The following is a 19,816-nucleotide window of genomic DNA, read 5'->3' on the forward strand; positions in this document are numbered from 1 at the left end:
CAAAGTTCGGTTGATTGAATGGTTGGATCGGTCGACTGAACAAAGACTTCTATCCGAAGTATCAGCATCTGGATGGAAAGCTGGGTGGATTCAAAAGGATCAGTCGACTGATCAGGGAGGATTAGTCGATCAATCAACGTTGAGTCAAATAGTAATCCCAAGATCAGTGGATAGATCAGGTTTAACTCGCCTATAAAAAAGGTTCGACTAGTAGCTTCGAAATGTGATGATTTAGAACAACTTTCACTATTGCGCGTTGCTCCAGAATGTTTCAACAACGTCCAAACGCTACTCTGACAATCGATGAACAACTTCTAATTCTATTGTTGTCGGTAACTAAATTTTTATAGCTATTATACTTCAAATTGTAAACTTATTCAAACTATTAGTGATTTCTCAATGAAAGCAATCAACGATTGGTCAAATTATCTATTCCCCATGTTTAGCTACTATTTTTAGGGATATTTTTTTAAAAAGAAAAATAGATTTAAAGATACTCTTTTAATTAAAAAAAATTACTCTTTAATCATATCCTTAGATTAACTGGACTATGGTAAATTAAAAACCTTTAATATGTTTTAATTATTACATTTAGTATCATCTCAATATAATAATCAATATATAAAAGTCGTTTCTGGTCAAGCGTAACGATCAAAGCAACAAATCATCTCCTCTTATTGTAATACTAGTTGCAGAAACTCCATAACTCAACATGCAAACATTCTTGAACTGAGAAGATATATAAAAGAGAGGTCATCATTCGTTTCATTGGTATTGGCTCGCAAGCTTTCCCTCCTTGACAATGTAGTTTTGAGCTAGAAATTCCTCTCCTTTGAAGTACTTATCGAGTGTGTCTTTCACTCCATCCGCATATCTCAGCTGCACAATTTAGATAATTTAACCATGTTAATTAATCATCAAGTCCAACAAAATTTTCCAAGGAAGAAGAAGCAAATTGAATGTACGTGGCCGAAGAAACTGCCAAGAAAACCTACTTGGCTGTTAATGGTGGTGCCAGATACATGGGGAGTCATTGCGTGGTTTGGCATGTAGCGCCATGGATGATCTCTGGGAGCTGGCTGGGGATTCCAAACGTCGCCACTGTAACCTGAATGATCAGATCAAGATGGATGGATTCATTTATATAGCAATAAAATAAAAAAAATAATAAATTAAATCTTCTGATCTGATTCATTTTTTCAACGGATCGGATAGTTATCATATGAACCTGCAATGTGCCCACTAGAGCAAGCATCTACGACTGCTTGGGCGTCCATGATAGCAGCTCGAGCATTATTCACGATGAGAACTCCCTTCTTCAACTTCCCGATCCTCTCCTTATCAAACATTCCTCTGAAGGAAACAGAGAGAGCATTAATTTCTGGAGTCGTCGATCCAATGTCCGATCAGTCATCGGAAGGAACAAAAAAAACTAAAAAAAATAAAAATGAGACCTGGTTTTCTCGGTAAGAGGCGTGTTTATGACGACGACGTCACACTTTGGGAGAATTACATCAAGATCTTCCTCAAACTTAGCTCCTGTCTCTTTCTCCAGTTCAGGTGAAATCGTGAGGCGGTCATGGTAAAGCAGATTGCAGTTGAAAGGCTTCAGGCGCTGAAGCAAAAGCTTCCCGATGCGCCCCGCCCCGATAATGCCGACAGTCTTACCCTCAAGATCGTAAGCCCTGTGCGCGATGCCCGCGACGTTCCAGTCACCGTCGATCACCTGACGATAACCAGGCAAGAAGTTCCGGACGAGGATGAGAATTCGCATCAATTCATCCTCTGCCACCGAGACAGCATTGCTTCCGCTGATTTCTACTACAGTGATTCCTGCGTCGGCTGCCGCTTTCAGATCGACGTGGTCCGAGCCAACCCCAGCGGTCAGAAGAAGTTGCAGGTTTTTGGCTTTCTTTATCTTCTCCGCGGTCACGTAAACCGGATGGAAGGGAGTCGTGATCAAAACATGCATGTCGTGAATGTGTTTCTCTAACTCTGCCATGAGAAAATAAAGCAGCTAAATTAAATTAGCCCAATATCCGTTCCAATTCGATGACTAACAATCAGAGAAATTTAGCATACGAACCGCAATTTGGGCCTTCTTTGTCATCAGTTACAATGTACTGGTGGCCTTTCGATTCTAGCCAGTCCCGAATGCCCAAGGCGGCTTCAGCGCACCCAACAAATTCAGGATTCAGGGAAGCGTACTGGTTGGCCTTGTAGAAAACGCCGACGATCTTCTTGCTGTCTGGCGAATTAGCCTGCAGTGCATGTACGGTTATGACAAAATATAATCAGATACATGCATGCCATGGTGTTATGGCGGCAAATTAAATAACCCGATCGAGTAGTGGGATTACATGGAGCGTCCTGGAGCCCGTTCCGTCGACTGTGGCTGCTGCAGCGCTGAGCGTCGCCATCTTCCTTAATTACCAGTGTAGCAATCGTGTACGAGGATAAGAGATATTGAGCGATGTGACGAAACGAAGCGGAGAGTCAATTTATAGAGAGGAAAAAAAGACAAAAATAAAGATAGAAGAGTACTAGTTGAGGGCAATTGTGGTTTGGAGAGACTCAAGGGGCGGCGAAGGAGGAAAGGTAAGTATTAATATATTATATATATACATAAATATAGTATTTATTAAATAAAATATAATTATTAATTTATTTTGGAATGTTAATTTGGCTGGAAAACATTTAAGATTATTAATCAAAATGAATTTTAATAAAAACTCATTTTGACCGGTACTTCTAATTTTTTACCAACTAAATTAAATTTGGCTAATAATTTTTAATTTTTTATTTGTGGAATTTAGATTGGACTAATAATTTTTAATTTTTATATGTGAAAATTAAATTTGATCCATAATTTATTTTAGATTTTACTAGTTTGAAATTCTGCCCATGACGAATCAGTCATAGTCGGTCTCAAGTCCAGATAAAAGAAGAGGGTTATGTTAGGTTGCCAAACAACGTTAAATTATAATAGATGTTCAATGAATGGATCAATTAAACTATTGTGGGCTAATGCTAAGTTGTTCCTCGGAAGGAACGCATTATAGGATCCGACTGTAATGTATCGGTAAGGACTGCTATATCTCTAGAGTAATTATGAAAGATTGATGTATGATTTTACAGATAAAAATGTAAGAAGATTAATTTTTTATAATTATATTTCATATAATAATACTGATTACTAGCAATATGAATAAAGAAAGGCTGAGATTTTTAATATTTTACTATTATTTACCACATGAACATTTTTTTTTAATGCTTTACTAAAATAATTTTTTATATAAATTTAGATTTAGGCTCATATCTTTTTATTGATGTAGTTAATTTTATTTTTTACTTTCAGATTTTAATTATTGTTTATTTCACTTAAAATTAGCTAATGAATTAGAAATACATAAATATATATAAATATAATTGTTTTGACATTGTTAAAAACTTTTCAAAATGATTTTTCTATTAATTTAAGTTTAAGTTTATAGATTTTTTTTTCTTTTTTTTTTACAAAATATAGGGTTTTTCCTTTTAGAGAACTTTCTTACAAATAAGATTAGTCAAATGACCTTGATCCTGTCCGAGAATCGAGTTGACGGACGCTGAGGACGTGACGCTCTATCCTGTTTTCGGATCACCTCCCAGATGACGTGAACCCCCGACGAACCTGCAGCAAAGCTGAGCCGGGAAGGGGTTCCCGACGACGACCCTCCGACGCTCAAGTCAGGCCACGACGAGAAGAAGCGGAAGCAAAATAGTGAAACTGTAGCTACAGTGAAGAATATCTCATACCTCCGTTGAAGTCTAGGGGTCCTTATATAGGATCCCGGGGGAACGCGTGCACACTCGTCGAGGTTTGCACTCTTTCCAAAGCATACCTTAAAATGGACGTGTTAGAAAAGTGTGTCTGACGCCATACCGCAACCGTTCGAGCATATCTCCGATGTGACAATGGAAACTTCCACCGTACGATCTTCTGTCTGGTTTGGTCGCCGACCATGCTATCTGTCGGCGGCGCATGTCTCGAGAAGGATATCGCCAGCTGCCCTTCTCTTGTCCGTTAGTAGGCCGAGCGGGAGAGCCGCTCGGTCGCATACTCGGACTGGCACGCAACCTTAGTTGTTTGATAGCTTAGTTGAGTGGACATGCCGCTTGGCACATCGGCTTTTTTATACGAGAACCCCTGAGTATCGGAAACCCGACCTGCGATCGAGCTATCTTCGCGCCGGTCTGTTCGTTACAACGACCGATCGGCGAGGTGACCTTCCCGCTCTGCCAGACCATTGGGCTGACCATCTTGACTTTGACTTCCACGTGTCATTGACCACTGTATGGCTGGGCCCCCTCCTTCACCACCGGATCACGTGCCTTTCCCTCAAGTCTAATCGAAGGAGGCTAGAAGTCCGACTGATTGGACTATTAGTTTGGTGGTGTAACGATCGCTCCTCCACTGATGTGAGTGCTTCTCCGTTCGGGCACTATGAGGGTACCCTGCAACCGTTCGACGACCCACCTGCTGGGCCTTGGAGAGTTTTGCTCGCCGCTGATTGCCCTGCCAACCTGAGGTCGATTAATGCTGACGTCTTTAGGATTTTCTCGGAATTCGTGCAAATCCTGGCCATTAAAACCGAGCACGTGACCACGTCGGGGCAATGACGCTCATTAAATGCTGCCCTGTAACTTGGCGCCACGTGGAGCCGTCGATGTCATCGTGCGGCGGGGGCGTCGGCTCCGAGGGGACATGCGGCAGTTTGAATTCAACGGTCGGATGACAACTTCGATCTCCGCGAACTAGATCAGACGACTAGGGTTGACCGAGCTCGCCCTTTATAAAGCACCGGCGCCGACAAATATTCCATCGTTGCTGCTTCCGCCTGCTTCGTCGACGTCCTCGGCTTCAAGCGCTCCGGTGATCTTCCACCTTCCTCTCTTAGGTTTCCTTTGTTAAGCTCTTTGATCCTCTTGTTTTCGCGTTTGCTTCCCCTCGCTTTCCTTGACGTTGCCTCTTTCGTTGTTCTTTCCGTCAATTTTTCCGACGAAGCTCTGCCCTTTCATTTTCCGATCATGGCCAGCTCTTTCGACCCTTCCCCTGGCCTCTGGCATCAAGCCATGGAGAGTCGGTTCGACTCAGGAGATGCCTGTAATCTAGTTAATGCCTATGACATCCCTGCCGACCACAAGCTTATCCTAGACGAGCCGTCTGACCGACCCCATGACCCGCCGGTCGACACTGTTACTTTCTTCAGAGACCAATTCGTAGCGGACCTTAGGTTTCCCATCCACCCATTCATCATAGAAGTGTGTAACTACTTTCGCATTCCGCTCGGCCAGCTCGTGCCCAACTCCTTTAGGCTGCTGTGTGGAGTGGTTGTGCTCTTTCGAGTGCACAACATCCCCCTTAAGCCTCAAAATTTTCATTATTTTTACTATCCCAAGCAATTTGAGATAGGCACCTTCTTGTTTCAATCTCGGATCGGTTTGGTTTTCTTTGATAAGATGCCGACCTCCAACAAGCACTGGAAAGATTATTTTTTCTTTTTGAGTCTTCCCGAGTCACCACCCTTCTGAACCCAATGGCAAACAGCTCTGCCACCTCCTCCCGACCTGAAAAGGTATAGGACCGAGTCCCTTTTTTTACACGTGGCTTACCTGCTGGCCGAGCTGAAGTTGGACATCCACAAGCTGCTACCCGAAGGGATGCTGTATCTGTTTGGCTTAAGCCTGATCCGAACGCGACTTTTGAATGACCCTGGTAAGAAATAACTTTCTCTCCTTTTCTTTGAGTCTAACTAATTTCTTTTCTCTTTCTTGCAGCTGCGACCATGATGAAATCGGTGGTGCTCGGCATGATAAAGCGCAAGGCTGCCGAGATAGAGGCGGCTACAGCACAGGAGTCGGAGAGACTCGGCATCGCCCTGGTCGGCTCTCATGAAGGCGAGCGCGAAGAGGTGCAGACGGCGAGCGATGCGTTTGCCGCTCGAACTGCCACAACTGATGCAGCAGAAGAGACCGTTCCGTCGGGTATTCAATCGGCCACTCGACCCGAGGAAGCCGGGTCTTTCGGTGACGAAGTTCTGTTGGTCGGACGCAAACACCACCGAATGGGCACACAAACCCGCTCGGCCACCTCAGCCGTACACGTGTCCGAGCAGATGGACGATCCCCCTCCATTGGCTCCGGCGACTGTGGAAACGCTATCTTCCGACCGGACCCCATCTCAAGGTGATTGGCCTTCCGACCCCATTGCTGCTCAACCCCTCAGCTCACTTCCTCTTGCTCAACGGACAATCAGGCAATCCCTCATCCGTTCCGATCCGGTAGGCCAGTCTTCTGCCCCTTCCGCGTCTGCTCAATCTACCCCGGGCCGACGCAGGACTATCAAGACCTTACTCCACCTACCGACAGAGGAATATCTGCAGACGACCAAACAGCCGGTGAGCCCTGAACCCTTAATAACCGTCCGGGGACCCCTCGTGAAAGTATGGGAGGACGCTCGGGCGCGTACTGCTCTGATGTCCCCGGGGCTGCTCGGCAACAGCCACCTGCAACAGGCCACCAGGGTAACTCTTACCATACCCTTCACTCTTTCCTTTCTGTTCGGTACTGACTTTTTCCCTTCTGACTTGATTGTAGTATTGGGTGGAAAGCATTGCGGTATGCAACCGCCTGGTGTTCTTAGAGGAGGAGTTCAAGAAACTCAAGGTTTCTGGAGGGGCTTCCTCTCAAAGCCCCACTTATGCCGAGCTGAAGGCAGACCTGGATAAGACCAAGAAACTGCTGGAGGCCGAGCAACATAAATCCTCGGGCTTGCAAACCATGGTGGACCGGCTCGAGACCCAGGTCAAAACATACGACAAGAAGATCACTTTGGCCACCAACAGGAAGAATAAGGCCATCACCGACCTGGAGGCGAAGAATGTCGAGGCCCGGGCGCTTGAGCTGAAGGTCAAGGAATTAACAGATCTGCTCACCGACGAGAAGGCTGGCCGATCGGCAGAGGTGATCACTCTCCAAGCTGACCTGAAGACCTTTCAAGACGCACTGGAGGCCTCCCGAGCCGCCCTCAAAGAATATCAGGAGGCCGAGCCTAGCCGATTTGCTGTCGCGCGGCAGAACTACATCTGTTCGAAGAAATTTGTAGAGAAAGCCTGCGCTCGGCTAGTCCACGCGTTCGAGCTGGCCATCACTGCCACGACTGACTATCCGAAGACAAAGGGTCGGCTTCCTGAGGATTTCAATATTCCTATCCGTGATCATGCTGATCTTCTAACCACGATTCCGGATGAGATTTTTAATTATCTAGAGTAAAGTCGTGGATGTGTATTGGTCGTTCGACCTTACTCCACCTACCGACAGAGGAATATCTGCAGACGGCCAAACAGCCGGCGAGCCCTGAACCCTTAATAACCGTCCGGGGACCCCTCGCGAAAGTATGGGAGGACGCTCGGGCGTGTACTGCTCTGATGTCCCCGGGGCTGCTCGGCAACAACCACCTGCAACAGGACACTGGGGTAACTCTTACCATACCCTTCACTCTTTCCTTTCTGTTCGGTACTGACTTTTTCCCTTCTGACTTGATTGCAGTATTGGGTGGAAAGCATTGCGGTATGCAACCACCTGACGTTCTTAGAGTAGTTCAAGAAACTCAAGGTTTCTGGCGGGGCTTCCTCTCAAAGCCCCACTTATGCCGAGCTGAAGGCAGACCTGGATAAGACCAAGAAACTGCTGGAGGCCGAGCAACACAAATCTTCGGACCTGCAAACCATGGTGGACCGGCTCGAGACCCAGGTCAAAACATACGACAAGAAGATCACTTTGGCCACCAACAGGAAGAATAAAGCCATCACTGACCTGGAGGCGAAGAATGTCGAGGTTCGGGCACTTGAGCTGAAGGTCAAGGAATTAACGGATCTGCTCACCGACGAGAAGGCTGGTCGATCGGCAGAGGTGATCACTCTCCAAGCTGACCTGAAGACCTTTCAAGACGCACTGGAGGCCTCCCGAGCCGCCCTCAAAGAATATCAGGAGGCCGAGCCTAGCCGATTTGCTATCGCGCGACAGAACTACATCCGTTCGAAGAAATTTGTAGAGAAAGCCTGCACTCGGCTAGTCCACGCGTTCGAGCTGGCCATCACTGCTACGGCTGACTATCCGAAGACAAAGGGTCGGCTTCCTGAGGATTTCAATATTCCTATCCGTGATCATGCTGATCTTCTAACCACGATTCCGGATGAGATTTTTAATTATCTAGAGTAAAGTCGTGGATGTGTATTGGCCGTTCGACCTATTTCACTATATGTACTCGTCGTTCGGCTTATTTTGTTTAATGAACTTAACTTTTTGGCTTTTCATTGTCTGCTTGCTCTATCGCTGTGTGCATTCGAGCGAGTTATCCGTTTCCTTGATTGTTACTATATTCGTGAGAGCCTCCGTCATTTGATCCCCGAACTGCCGCTCGGCAGTCGAGCACAAGACCACCTATTTTCCATAAGCTCTGTTAGGTTTAAGCGATGCCAAGGCTGAACTTTATAGTTGCCGGTCGGCGATCTTCAAGCCGGATTTTTAATAGCCACCAGTTCGGCCTGGGTGTTTAACGTCGCCGTTCGACGGTCCTCATGCTGGGGAGTTTATAGTCGCCGATTCCACTCTAGAGTTTAACGTCGTCGCTCAACGGTCTTCAGGCCGGGGGTTTATAGTCGCCGGTTCGACTCTAGAGTTTAACGTCGCCGCTCGACGGTCTTCGGGTCGGGGGGTTTATAGTCGCCGACTCGACTCTAGAGTTTAACGTCGCCACTCGACGGTCTTCAGGCCGGGGGGTTTATAGTCGCCGGTTCGACTCTAGAGTTTAACGTCGCCGCTCGACGGTCTTCGGGTCGGGGGGTTTATAGTCGCCGGCTCGACTCTAGAGTTTAACGTCGCCGCTCGACGGTCTTCAAGCGTCTCGCTGAAGTGCTTCTGCACGACATTGGCTCATGCCGGGGGGTTTATAGTCTGCGGCTCGACTCTAGAGTTTAACGTCGTCGCTCGACAGTCTTCAGGCCGGGGGGTTTATAGTCGCCGGTTCGACTCTAGAGTTTAACATCGCTGTTCGACGGTCTTCAGGCCGGGGGGTTTATAGTCGCCGGCTCGACTCTAGAGTTTAACGTCGCCGCTCGACGGTCTTCAGGCTAGGGGGTTTATAGTCGCCGGTTCGACTCTAGAGTTTAACGTCGCCGCTCGACGGTCTTCAGGCCGGGGGGTTTATAGTCGCCGGTTCGACTCTAGAGTTTAACGTCGCCGCTCGACGGTCTTCAGGCCGGGGGGTTTATAGTCGCCGGCTCGACTCTAGAGTTTAACGTCGCCGCTCGACGGTCTTCGTGGAGAGTGGTCGTTCGACGTAAATTTGTTATACCCTTGTGTTTTATGATTTCATTCCTGCAATCAAAGGGTATCGAAGAGCAGAAATACACATAACTGATTACATTGGCACACCTTTCACCCAGCCCGATACGGCTGGAGATGGATAGCGCTTTGTGGTCGTTCTAGCTGCCGTCCGTCTTCATCTTCCAGGTAGTAGATGCCCGATCGGAACTTCTTAATGACTTTGAAGGGCCCAGCCCAGGGAGCCTCCAGCTTGCTCACATCCCCAACCGGCTTCACCTTCTTCCATACGAAATCGCCGACTTGGAACGCCTTGGGAATTACTCGCCTGTTGTAACTCTGCTTCATTCTTTGCCGATATGCCATTAGGCGGACGGCTGCTTTGGCTCACCCCTCGTCTATCAAGTCTAGCTCCAGCTATCTCTGCTCGGTGTTACTTGCATCATACTATTGCACCCGATCAGATTCTATTCCAACCTCCACGGGCACGACGGCTTCCCCTCCGTATACCAAGTGAAAAGGCGTGACTCCCGTTCCCTCCGTAGGAGTAGTGCGGATTGCCCATAACACATCCGAGAGCTCATCTACCCAGCGACCCATGACATGGTCGAGCTGAACTCGAAGAATCCGAAGGATCTCCCGATTGGTGACTTCGGCTTGCCCGTTACTCTGCGGATATGCCATGGAGGTGAAGTGCTGCTGAATGCCGTACCCTTTGCACCATTCATGGAGTTGCTGCCCGACGAACTGCCGCCCATTGTTGGACACGAGCTGACGTGGAATGCCGAACCGATATATTATGTGATGCCAGATGAACTTCTTGACCATCTGCTCAGTTATTTTTGCTAGCGGCTCGGTTTCAACCCATTTGGAGAAATAGTCCACTGCCACAAGTAAAAACTTCCGCTGCCCGGTCGCCATAGGAAAAAGTCCCACAATATACATGCCCCACTGGTCGAACGGTCAGGACACTATAAACGCCTTCATCTTCTTAGTGGGCCAGTGGGTGGAGTTGTGATATTTCTGACAGGAAAGGCATGTGGCGACGGTTCGAGCGACATCTTCCTAGAGGATTAGCCAAAAGTACCCGGTTAGCAGAATCTTCCTCGCCAACGAGCGGCCGCCCGGGTGTCCTCCACAAGATCCTTGATGTACCTCTTCTAGTATATATTCCGCGTCCTCCGAGCTGACGCATTTTAGCAATGGTCGGGAGAAAACCTTCTTGTAGAGCTGATCTCCGATGAGGGTAAACCGACCGACTTTTCTTCTTAGCAACTGGGCCTCTTCCCAGTCGAATGGCGTAGCTCCTGTTCGTAAAAATTCCATTAAAGTCGTCCTCCAGTCACTTGGGAACGTGAGACCCTCTATCTGGTCAATGTGAGCCACTAAGGCTACATGCTCAATTGTTTGCTGGATGACGATTGACGTTATTGAACTTGCCAGTTTGGCCAATTCATCCACCGCCTGGTTCTCTGCTCGGGGGATCTTTTGTATGATAACCTCGCAGAAGTTGTTTTTGAGCCTTTCGAAGGCTTCTGCGTAGAGCCTGAGTCTGGGGATGTTTATCTCGAAAGATCCTGCAAGCTGCTGAGCGGCAAGCTGAGAGTCTGAATAGATCATTACTCGGCTCGCTCCCACATGCCGAGCGGCCTGCAATCCCGTAATGAGGGCTTCATATTCTGCCTCATTATTGGTTTCCCGATAGTTCAGCCGGACAGACAGATGCATCCGCTCTTCTTGAGGAGAGGTCAATAGAATACCAATACCGCTTCCGAGCCGAGTGGATGATCCGTCCACATGTACTTTCCACAAAGCTCCGGGCTCGGGATTCTGCACTTCAGTGATGAAGTCCACCAGCGATTGCGCCTTAATCGCCGTGTGGGGTTGGTACTGGATATCGAATTCACTAAGTTCGGTTGTCCACTTAATCAGCCGCCCGGATGCCTCCTGGTTGAGGAGAACTCTCCCTAGAGGGCTGTTCGTCATGATGATTATTGTGTGCGCGAGGAAATAAGGTCGAAGCCTCCGAGCGGCGAGGACCAGCGCGAAGGCAAGCTTTTCGAGACCAGTGTAGCGGGACTCAGCATCCTTTAGAATGTGACTCAGGAAATACACGGGTTGTTCTTCGTCATCCTGTCGTACTAATGCCGAGCCTACAGCATGCTCGGTCGAGGATAAGTAGATGCGGAGTGGCTCACCGATGTTGGGCTTTGCTAGTACAGGCAAAGAGTTTAGATAACCCTTCAATTCCTCAAATGCCTGGTCGCATTCTCTATCCCACTGGAATTTGGTGGCTCGACACAGAATCTTGAAGAAAGGTAAGCTCCGATCGACCGTCTTGGAGATGAACCGTGACAGGGCATTTATCCGACTGGTAAGGCGTACTTCCCTTAAGTTTCTGGGAGGCGCCATGTCCTGCAGCATCTTCACTTTGCTGGGGTTCACCTCTATGCCTCGCTCGATAACGATGTACCCCAGAAAACGACCGCTCTTTGCTCCGAACAGATACTTCTGGGGATTCAGCTTGACTCCGTACGTCCTCAGCGTTTGGAAGATTTCTTCTATATCTGTACAAAGGTTGGCCGCCCGGATTGATTTAATAAGAATGTCATTAACATATACCTCCAAGTTTCGCCCGATCTGCTTCCGAAACACCTTGTTCATGAGCCGCTGGTATGTAGCACCGACGTTCTTCAATCCGAACGGCATTGCGTTGTAGCAGTAGGTGTCGTCCGCCATAATGAAGCTCACTTTCTCCTGGTCTTCTCGAGCGAGTGGTACTTGGTGGTAACCCTGATAAGCATCCAGCATGCATATCAACTCGCATCCGGCGGTCGAGTCTACCATCTGGTCAATTCGGGGCAGAGGGTAAAAGTCTTTCGGGCACGCCTTATTCAGATCCCGGAAGTCGATGCAGACCCTCCACTTATTGTCTGGCTTGGAGACCAACACCACATTCGCGAGCCAGCTCGGGAACTGTACTTCCCGTATGTGGCCGCCCTCCAGGAGTTTCTCGACTTCCGCTCGAATGATGGCATTCTGTTTCGCACTGAAGTCTCGCTTCCTCTGCTTGACGGGACGAGCGTCCGGCCGCACATGGAGCTCGTGCTTTGCGACGATCGGCGAGATGCCTGGTAGCTCGTGCGTTGACCACGCGAAGACGTCGTTGTTGCGCTGTAGGCACATGATCAGCTCCTCCTTCGGTGCCGCTTCCAGGTCTGATGCAACGAAGGTGGTGGCCTCCGGTCGGCCATCCCGGATCTGCACTTTTTCTTTTTCTTCATAAACTAAGGTGGGAGGCCTTTCAGTTATAGCATTTACCTCGATCCGGGGCGCCTTCCGAGCGGACCTCGACTCGACTCGAACCATCTCCACATAGCAGCGCCGTGCTGCCAACTGATCGCCTCTGACCTCTCCCACTTGGTCTTCGACAGGGAACTTGATCTTTTGATAGAATTTCGAGACGACAACCCGGAATTCACTGAGGGCTGGTCGGCCCAAAATGACGTTGTACGCAGAGTGTGCGTCCACTACGATGAAGTTAGTGGTCTGCGTCCTTCTGAGCGGCTCTTCACCGAGCGAAATAGCCAATTTCATCTGGCCGACCGGCTGAACCTCGTTACCAGTGAATCCGAACAGGGGCGTTGTCATAGGCAACAGCTCAGCCCTGTCTATCTGAAGCTGGTCGAATGCTTTCTTGAAGATGATGTTGACCGAGCTCCCTGTGTTAATAAAGATGCGATGAATAGTGTAGTTTGCTATTATCGATTGGATGATGAGGGCGTCATCGTGAGGCACTTCAACTCCCTCGAGGTTGCCAGGGCCGAAGTTGATCTCGGGCCCGCTCGCCTTCTCTCGGCTGCATCCCACGACATGGATCTCTAGGCGTCGGGCGTACGACTTGCGGGCTCGATTGGAGTCACCGCTGGTTGGCCCACCAGTGATTATGTTAATTTCCCCCCAAGCGGTGTTGCTTCTATTTTCTTCCTCCCGAGCAGATGGTCTGGCTCGCTCGTGGGAGGCTCGAGGGTTGCTTCTTGGTTGGTGCGGGTGTCGTTGCTCGGGTGACTGTTTGGATGCTCGCCATCCGACATTTTGATGATTATGCACTCGGTCAAGTGAAGGCAATCGGCGGCGATAACGCATTGGCTTAGTGACCGGGGCGAGACTCCGACAGTCGCGGGTGTTGTGGTTTGCCGACTGATGAAGTGAACAAAACATGGGAGGCCATACCTTTCCTTTCGACTTAGGTCGTTCGGCTGCCACGCCACTACAAGAAAACATGGCTTTAGAGACGAAACATTCCGTCTCTGAAAGTCATTTTTCTGTTTCTAAAGAATATTTGAGACGGAATATTCCGTCTCAAAAATCAGTTAGTGAAAGCTCCGCGGAAATATTTCGTCTCTAATTTCAAAAACAGATTAAACAACTGTTTATGAATCAGTTTTTAATTTAACTAAATGAAATTAATTTCAAATGCAAATTTCATTTCTAATTTTGTTTTAGATTAGCCTGGCTCAAATTATCTAACAAATATAATGTTAATCTGTTTAGCAATCCATTTATAATTCTGTTTATAAATCCACATATAAATTTATTTGCAAATTTATCACTAATTTTATCGATATTTCATATTTACATATTACTTTGCAACAAACAATCACAAATTTCAAATAAATTAAAATATTAAAAAAACTAATTTCTAAATCTAAAAGTACAATATGATTACCATTAAGATAAATAAACATTCACATCGTCTCGAGATAAAAGCAATCACACATTACGATTCCAATTTTCTTTTCCTTTTAATAATTTCTCCCTCCGCCCTCTTGCTAGTAGCATGCATGTCTTCAATTTCTTATGATAATTCTTTATTCTTCTTATTAGAGAAAATCTGTTGAAACTTTAATTGTTTGATCTTCCAAACTGTCGATCGCGTTCAAGTTCATACACCCTCCTCTTACATGAGTCACCCATCACATCGCAACACTGTAGAAAATTTGTCGCCCGTCTCATCACATCATGATTGAAGATTGAATGAAGAATTAGTAGAATAGTCATCAACATTTTATTTTTCTCTTTCTTATTCCTGTTCATAATACAATAACTTATATTAGTCTAAAAATTTTAAAAACAAAAAAAAATGAGATACACACACGAAAACAATAATGAACAATTAATTATTTTTACTTACACTAACTCAAACCGATTTATTGTCCACGAACTCTCTGATACCGCTGCTAAAAATTAAAAGGAGAATGTAGGTAGATTTTTTAATAATAGAAACAAATATTTTGAATCTTTGTAAAGGCTTTACATGGAGCCTGAAGATGGTCAAATATTCAGAATAAATAGAAGTATTATTTACACTTGTGAATGTGTCATCAGAAAGGTCAGAGAAAAAAAATCAGTTATCGGCTAAGTCAAAAATTTTAAAAATTTAATCTGGTAAAAATTTTCTTCTCTATATGTTAGAGAAAAACAATCAGTTATTATTCAACTAATATTCATAATTCATAACTTCCTTCGAACATCATGTTTACTATTGTATAAACCAGGATGCAAGGAAGTTTGATTAAATCAAGTCCTTTTAAAACTATAGGTTATTTGCAAGGAAAACCCAAAAAAGATGATTAAAATGGGCATTAAAGCAGCCAAGTGTAATACATTACATCAATAGAAACAGTAACATGGAAAGGAACTAATAAAGAAATACATTCTTTTGGTGATTAGAGAGATTTGAAAGTTGAAAATAAATCCTTTGCAATAAGAAAACACACACCTGACACATTCAATGACTTCAACTCGAATAATGATGAAAAATTACTCATACTTGAAGTAGCAGAGAACAAAGCCACACACCTGACACAGGGAATGAACAAAACTAAAGACAAGGACTACACAACTCAAGAGGAAATATAACCATAAGTAAGAGATTGCAATTGCAAAACGATCTCAGTAACTAATTTAATACAGTATCTAGAAATCTTGTGACAGAAATGGAGGACACAAGTTAAACTAGTATCCAAGCCTTTGGCAAGCAAGTTGGCATGCTATTGACAGTGAAATGAAGCAAAATAATTAAGCAATTGCTTGTAAGCAAGGTTCTAGTGTGTGGAACTCAACCGATTTGGAGAAGCAAAAGCCAAAACTTACAAAAGGAAATGTAGACTAAAACCATAATCAACTAAGCAGAAGAAACGGGATATTAATCAAGAAAATGGCACATTGGTAGATGTCGATCATCCAATAGTCACTACAAGAAAAAAGGTCTATTAGGACATTTTCTTTACGACATTTATTATAAAATGTCATTATAGATCCTTTATAGCGACATTTATTAAAACTAATTAACTATAAAAATATCATATTTGATTACACCCTTTATCATGACACATTTATAAAATGTCTTGACAAATAATAAATTAATTAATCTAATTTATATCATGTACATGTTAATTAACCTAGCTGAGATAGACTTTTCCCAAATGCGCGTGCCCCGTCTCCATCGTCGCTGCACACTTTTCCCAAATGCACATGCCCCGTCTCCACCTCCGCTCTCCCTCGATCATCTCCACCGTTGCACCTTTGATCGTCTTTGTTGTTGCGCCTCGTCTCCGTCTATGTGCCGCATCTCTACCGCCGTTGCGCCTTGTTTATCCTCTACTGCTTCCCTCTCCTCAGTGAAATCAGAATTTAGGGCTAGCCTCATCTCCGACACTGCGCCCCATCTCCGCCGTCGTGCCTTGTCTCTACCGCTGTCAAGCCCCGTCTCTGTCATTGCTGCGCCCCATCTCTACCGTCGTTGCACCCTATATATCCTCTGTCGCTTCCCTCTCTACAGCAAAATCAGAGTTTAGGGTTGTGCCTCATCTCCGCCACTGTGCCCGTCTCTGCTGCTACGCTCATCTCTACCGCTGCTGAGCCCCATCTCTACCGTAGTTCTCCCCTTTTCCACAAGCCGCAGTTCTTCTCTCTTCAGCACTGTGCCGAAGCCACCATTCGTCTCATCTAAGGTTTCTCCCTCTTTTTCTAACAATTTGGATACTTGTTTCTTCATGAATTATGCTTCAGTTATATCCTTAGTTTGCCTAATCCCTGAGTAACTTGAAGAACTAATAATAAAATTTGATTTGTGCATGTTATTAAAACCTTTTACATCATCTGTTACTTAGAATCCTTGCTTCATGAATCCTTGTTTCAATAAATGAATCCTTGCTTCATGAATCATTTCTTTAGTAAATGAATCCTGCATGTTAGGAAATGTAATATATTTTCTAAAATATATGGTTCTCTAATTTTATTTCACTTTGAATTCTACCTATTGGTTCTCCATGCTTTACCTATTTCATGATAAAACAAATTTCAATTTATCATAATGAAATTCTCAAAACTTGCATTTATTATTCGTTTACTTCACTTGATGTGTCTAGGAAAGGTGTGAAAAAATAAAGCTGCCAGAAAGCACAAGATAATGCATCAAACCACTGGATGGACATCTTTTGCTCAAGTGCAGCACAAATTGGTAATTCATCTTATTCATGTTATAATTCTATATAAGTTTTAGTATCCCCAAACTTTCTAAATGGTAGAGTTTGTCTTTTGCACATTAACCTCAAGAAAATTTTGCATTTTATTGATTGAGTAAAGTTTATTGTTGTCAGTGATATATTATGTAGTATATGAATTACAGCAAACGAGATGAGTATGGTGGATCTTAAAATGCTTTAGAGAATTTACCATTGGGATCCACTAAGAGGCTTCTCCTAATGCAGTGATGAGATCAGGAGGTATGGGATTGAGCAGAGGTCAGTAAAAAAGCAACAAGAGGAAGTGATGCAGGTTTTTTAATAGGAAGCATATAATAGAAGTAGATGTAGGTTTTTTAATATGAAGCAGATGGTGCATTAGCTGTTGGTTGTCGCTGCCACCTAGTGCTAGTGCTATGTTCTTATTGAGACTGACAGCAGATAGAGGAATAGGCATGGCAAGTACAAGCACAGCGATGGACTCTAACCTCTCTTCACCAACTCTGGATGTTTGCTGCCTCCTGTCCATTGCTATTCCTCTATTGCTTTTTGTTGTTGCTGCTACTGCGGCCATCTGACTTCTTCCAACTTTACAAAAAACCATAAGCAAAAGGGCTATTTGAACCTTAAAAAAAGAAAAGAAAACCACCCCAATGGTAGTCAGGTAGTGGTATATTATAACTAGAGAGCATGTGAGTGCCTACACAGCCACTCAAAGGATCTTATAAGTCTCAAACTTTGATTACATTAATATAATATTTTTCTTCAAGTTTGATGCTCTTTGGATATATACCAAGTACATGTTTATTAGCTTTTGTTGATTAGTTTTATTGAAGTAACTGAAGGTGGAAAACTTGTTTATTAGATTGGGATGAACTTGAATATTTGCAGGAAAAAGAAAAGGGACACCCTCCATCATGAGTTGAATTAGTCCAGGCTTGCTTTACTCATACTAATGGAAGTCCCTCAAGTAATTTTGTAGCAGAAAGATTGGTAAGCTATTTTATACTCTTCAAATATGTTGTAGCAAAAATGATTTATTTTAATTATCATTATGTATTTAATAAATATCAACATGTCATATTTTGATAAAGGCTATAATGAATGAATTAACAAATCAACTTCATGAAGATTCTAATGATCCAAAAAAATGGATACGCTTTCATTGAGTTATAGCTTGGTCTTATCATCTGGTATATTTTTTTACTTTTCATTGAAATATTATTGATTTTTTATATTTATCATGTAATTATAATTTTAAATAAATATGAAATGCATTTGTAATTACCAGTAAGCAAAGATTACTATTAAGTGAATATGAAATGATACTTTACATTTTCTCATTTGGTATGATATTTAATCTTTATCATTATTTATATTAACTTTTGTATGCATTGTTTTATTTCAGTAATACAAATTTATTCATTGTATTTTAGGTGATTGGGACTTGGATTTTTGTGAAGCAATATGACAGTTGGAGATGGTTTGCCGAGTTGAGTTTTTATTTTATAAGACTTTGTTAGTTCTAAAACTTAATATTTTGAGTGTAGTGTGTTGTTAGTTTTGGATGTAAAGAACTCGTCGTTAGTTTGCATTTGTAACTTTGACTCAAATATTTGTTGGATGAATTTAGATTATCTATTTGCACTTTAAATTGTATTTTATATATTTTTTTTATTCTAAATGGTGGATGGATTGTGATGATATGTAAATATTAAATTCATGTTATATATTCTATATAAATATTAATGATTATTTAAAATATATTTATAAATTATTATAATGATATTTATTAATGTCATTATAGATTAGTTAAGGTGACATAAAATAATCTTATAAATTATCTTTATTGACACTTTTTATTGTCCTTATAAAAAACATAAATATCATAATAAATGAGTTTTGCTGACATTTAGCTTTGTCGTTATTATGATGATAATATGACATATATAAATGTCCTTAAAAAAATATTTCCTGACATTATAAAGTGTCATTATATCTTTAAATTGTAACACTTTTGATGTTAGCATTGATATTGTATAACGATATTATAAAATGTCAGGAAATCGAAGAGGGTCTAAGACGACATCACTTTATAGGGCGTTTTTGGTAGATGTCACCAAAATGTTAGTGTCACTATAAATATACTATAAGGACATTTTCGTGTGTCATCATAGACTAATTTTTTCTTGTAGTGAGTCAACAAATGCAGCAACAATCACATCAAAATCAATCCCTAATCCAACACGAAAGGAAATGCCACCCAGCAAGATCACTTCATTTTCAATCCGGCCAACTCACCTATTCCTGCGGTCGCTTCTTCCACTTCCGGGCGGCATTCTGGCGGCATGTCGAAGGCGAAGGAGGATCACGCCAGAGCCGAGATCGATGACCATGATCCCCTTGACCGGGAATTAAAGGAACAACTCCTCCTGCGCTCACTCTATCACCTTGCGGAGTGTGCCGTAGCTGAGGTTCTCCCGTTCCTTGCTGTCAAAGTAGGTGAGCTCGTCTTCACAGTGCGCATAGTAGGGGCCATAGAGTCGGACCTCGAGGAGACAGGAGGCGTCGTCGTAGAAGAAGCAGTTGACAGACTTGGGGATTAGCGCGTTAGGGAGGCTGTGGCTGTGGTTCCGGAGGAGGTCGTGGATGGTGGTGGAGCATAGGTGGATTTAAAAACATGGATTCTGTAATGCGATTTGGGAAAAGAAAAAACCTTTATTTGGTTGCTTTCGATCTTAGCGAAGGTGACAATGTTGAGCACTGGAGGCTTACCAATGACCGTTTTGAAGCGGCCGCAGGCGTCCTTGCCACCGTGGGCGTCCTTGCTGCTGTGGCCCAGGTGTCCTCACCGCCATCCGAGGTGCACAACTTGCTCGAGCGAGGAGGTCGGCTACGAGAAGGAATTAGGTTAGGAGCGA

General features: G+C 44.2%; 1 protein-coding gene and 2 long non-coding RNA genes across 4 annotated transcripts; 1 reads left to right on the top strand and 2 right to left on the bottom strand.

Annotated features, from left to right (window-relative positions):
• Window positions 1-653: 653 nt before the first annotated feature.
• LOC122039908 (formate dehydrogenase 1, mitochondrial-like) lies at window positions 654-2,475 on the bottom strand. Its single transcript, XM_042599324.1, has 6 exons — window positions 2,361-2,475; window positions 2,087-2,261; window positions 1,455-1,995; window positions 1,229-1,353; window positions 996-1,108; window positions 654-879 (listed from the first exon to the last, which is right to left on the bottom strand). The coding sequence occupies exons 1-6, from the start codon at window positions 2,418-2,420 to the stop codon at window positions 766-768; spliced, it is 1,128 nt and encodes a 375-aa protein (XP_042455258.1). The 5' UTR covers window positions 2,421-2,475; the 3' UTR covers window positions 654-765.
• An 11,594-nt stretch (window positions 2,476-14,069) lies between these two features.
• Window positions 14,070-19,816, bottom strand: LOC122039910. Of its 2 annotated transcripts, none has more exons than XR_006128437.1 (3): window positions 19,671-19,816; window positions 19,197-19,582; window positions 14,070-14,603 (listed from the first exon to the last, which is right to left on the bottom strand). It is a non-coding gene; the product is annotated as an uncharacterized LOC122039910 (long non-coding RNA). The 2 variants fall into 2 exon arrangements; XR_006128436.1 differs by having other exon boundaries at window positions 14,070-14,606.
• On the top strand, window positions 16,398-18,532 carry LOC122039909. The gene is made up of 3 exons (XR_006128435.1): window positions 16,398-16,891; window positions 17,787-17,888; window positions 18,332-18,532. It is a non-coding gene; the product is annotated as an uncharacterized LOC122039909 (long non-coding RNA).

This window comes from Zingiber officinale, chromosome 2A, assembly GCF_018446385.1.
Source record: "Zingiber officinale cultivar Zhangliang chromosome 2A, Zo_v1.1, whole genome shotgun sequence".
Taxonomy (NCBI): Eukaryota; Viridiplantae; Streptophyta; class Magnoliopsida; order Zingiberales; family Zingiberaceae; genus Zingiber; species Zingiber officinale.

Bases quoted from the DNA above. Each gene is read 5' to 3' on its own strand.
- LOC122039908 (XM_042599324.1), bottom strand. From the start codon at position 2,420: ATGGCGACGCTCAGCGCTGCAGCAGCCACAGTCGACGGAACGGGCTCC. The intron at 1,996-2,086 runs GTTCGTATGCTA...TTCTCATGGCAG, and splicing joins CAAAGAAGGCCCAAATTGCG to AGTTAGAGAAACACATTCAC. The intron at 880-995 runs GTAGGTTTTCTT...TAAATTGTGCAG, and splicing joins GCACCACCATTAACAGCCAA to CTGAGATATGCGGATGGAGT.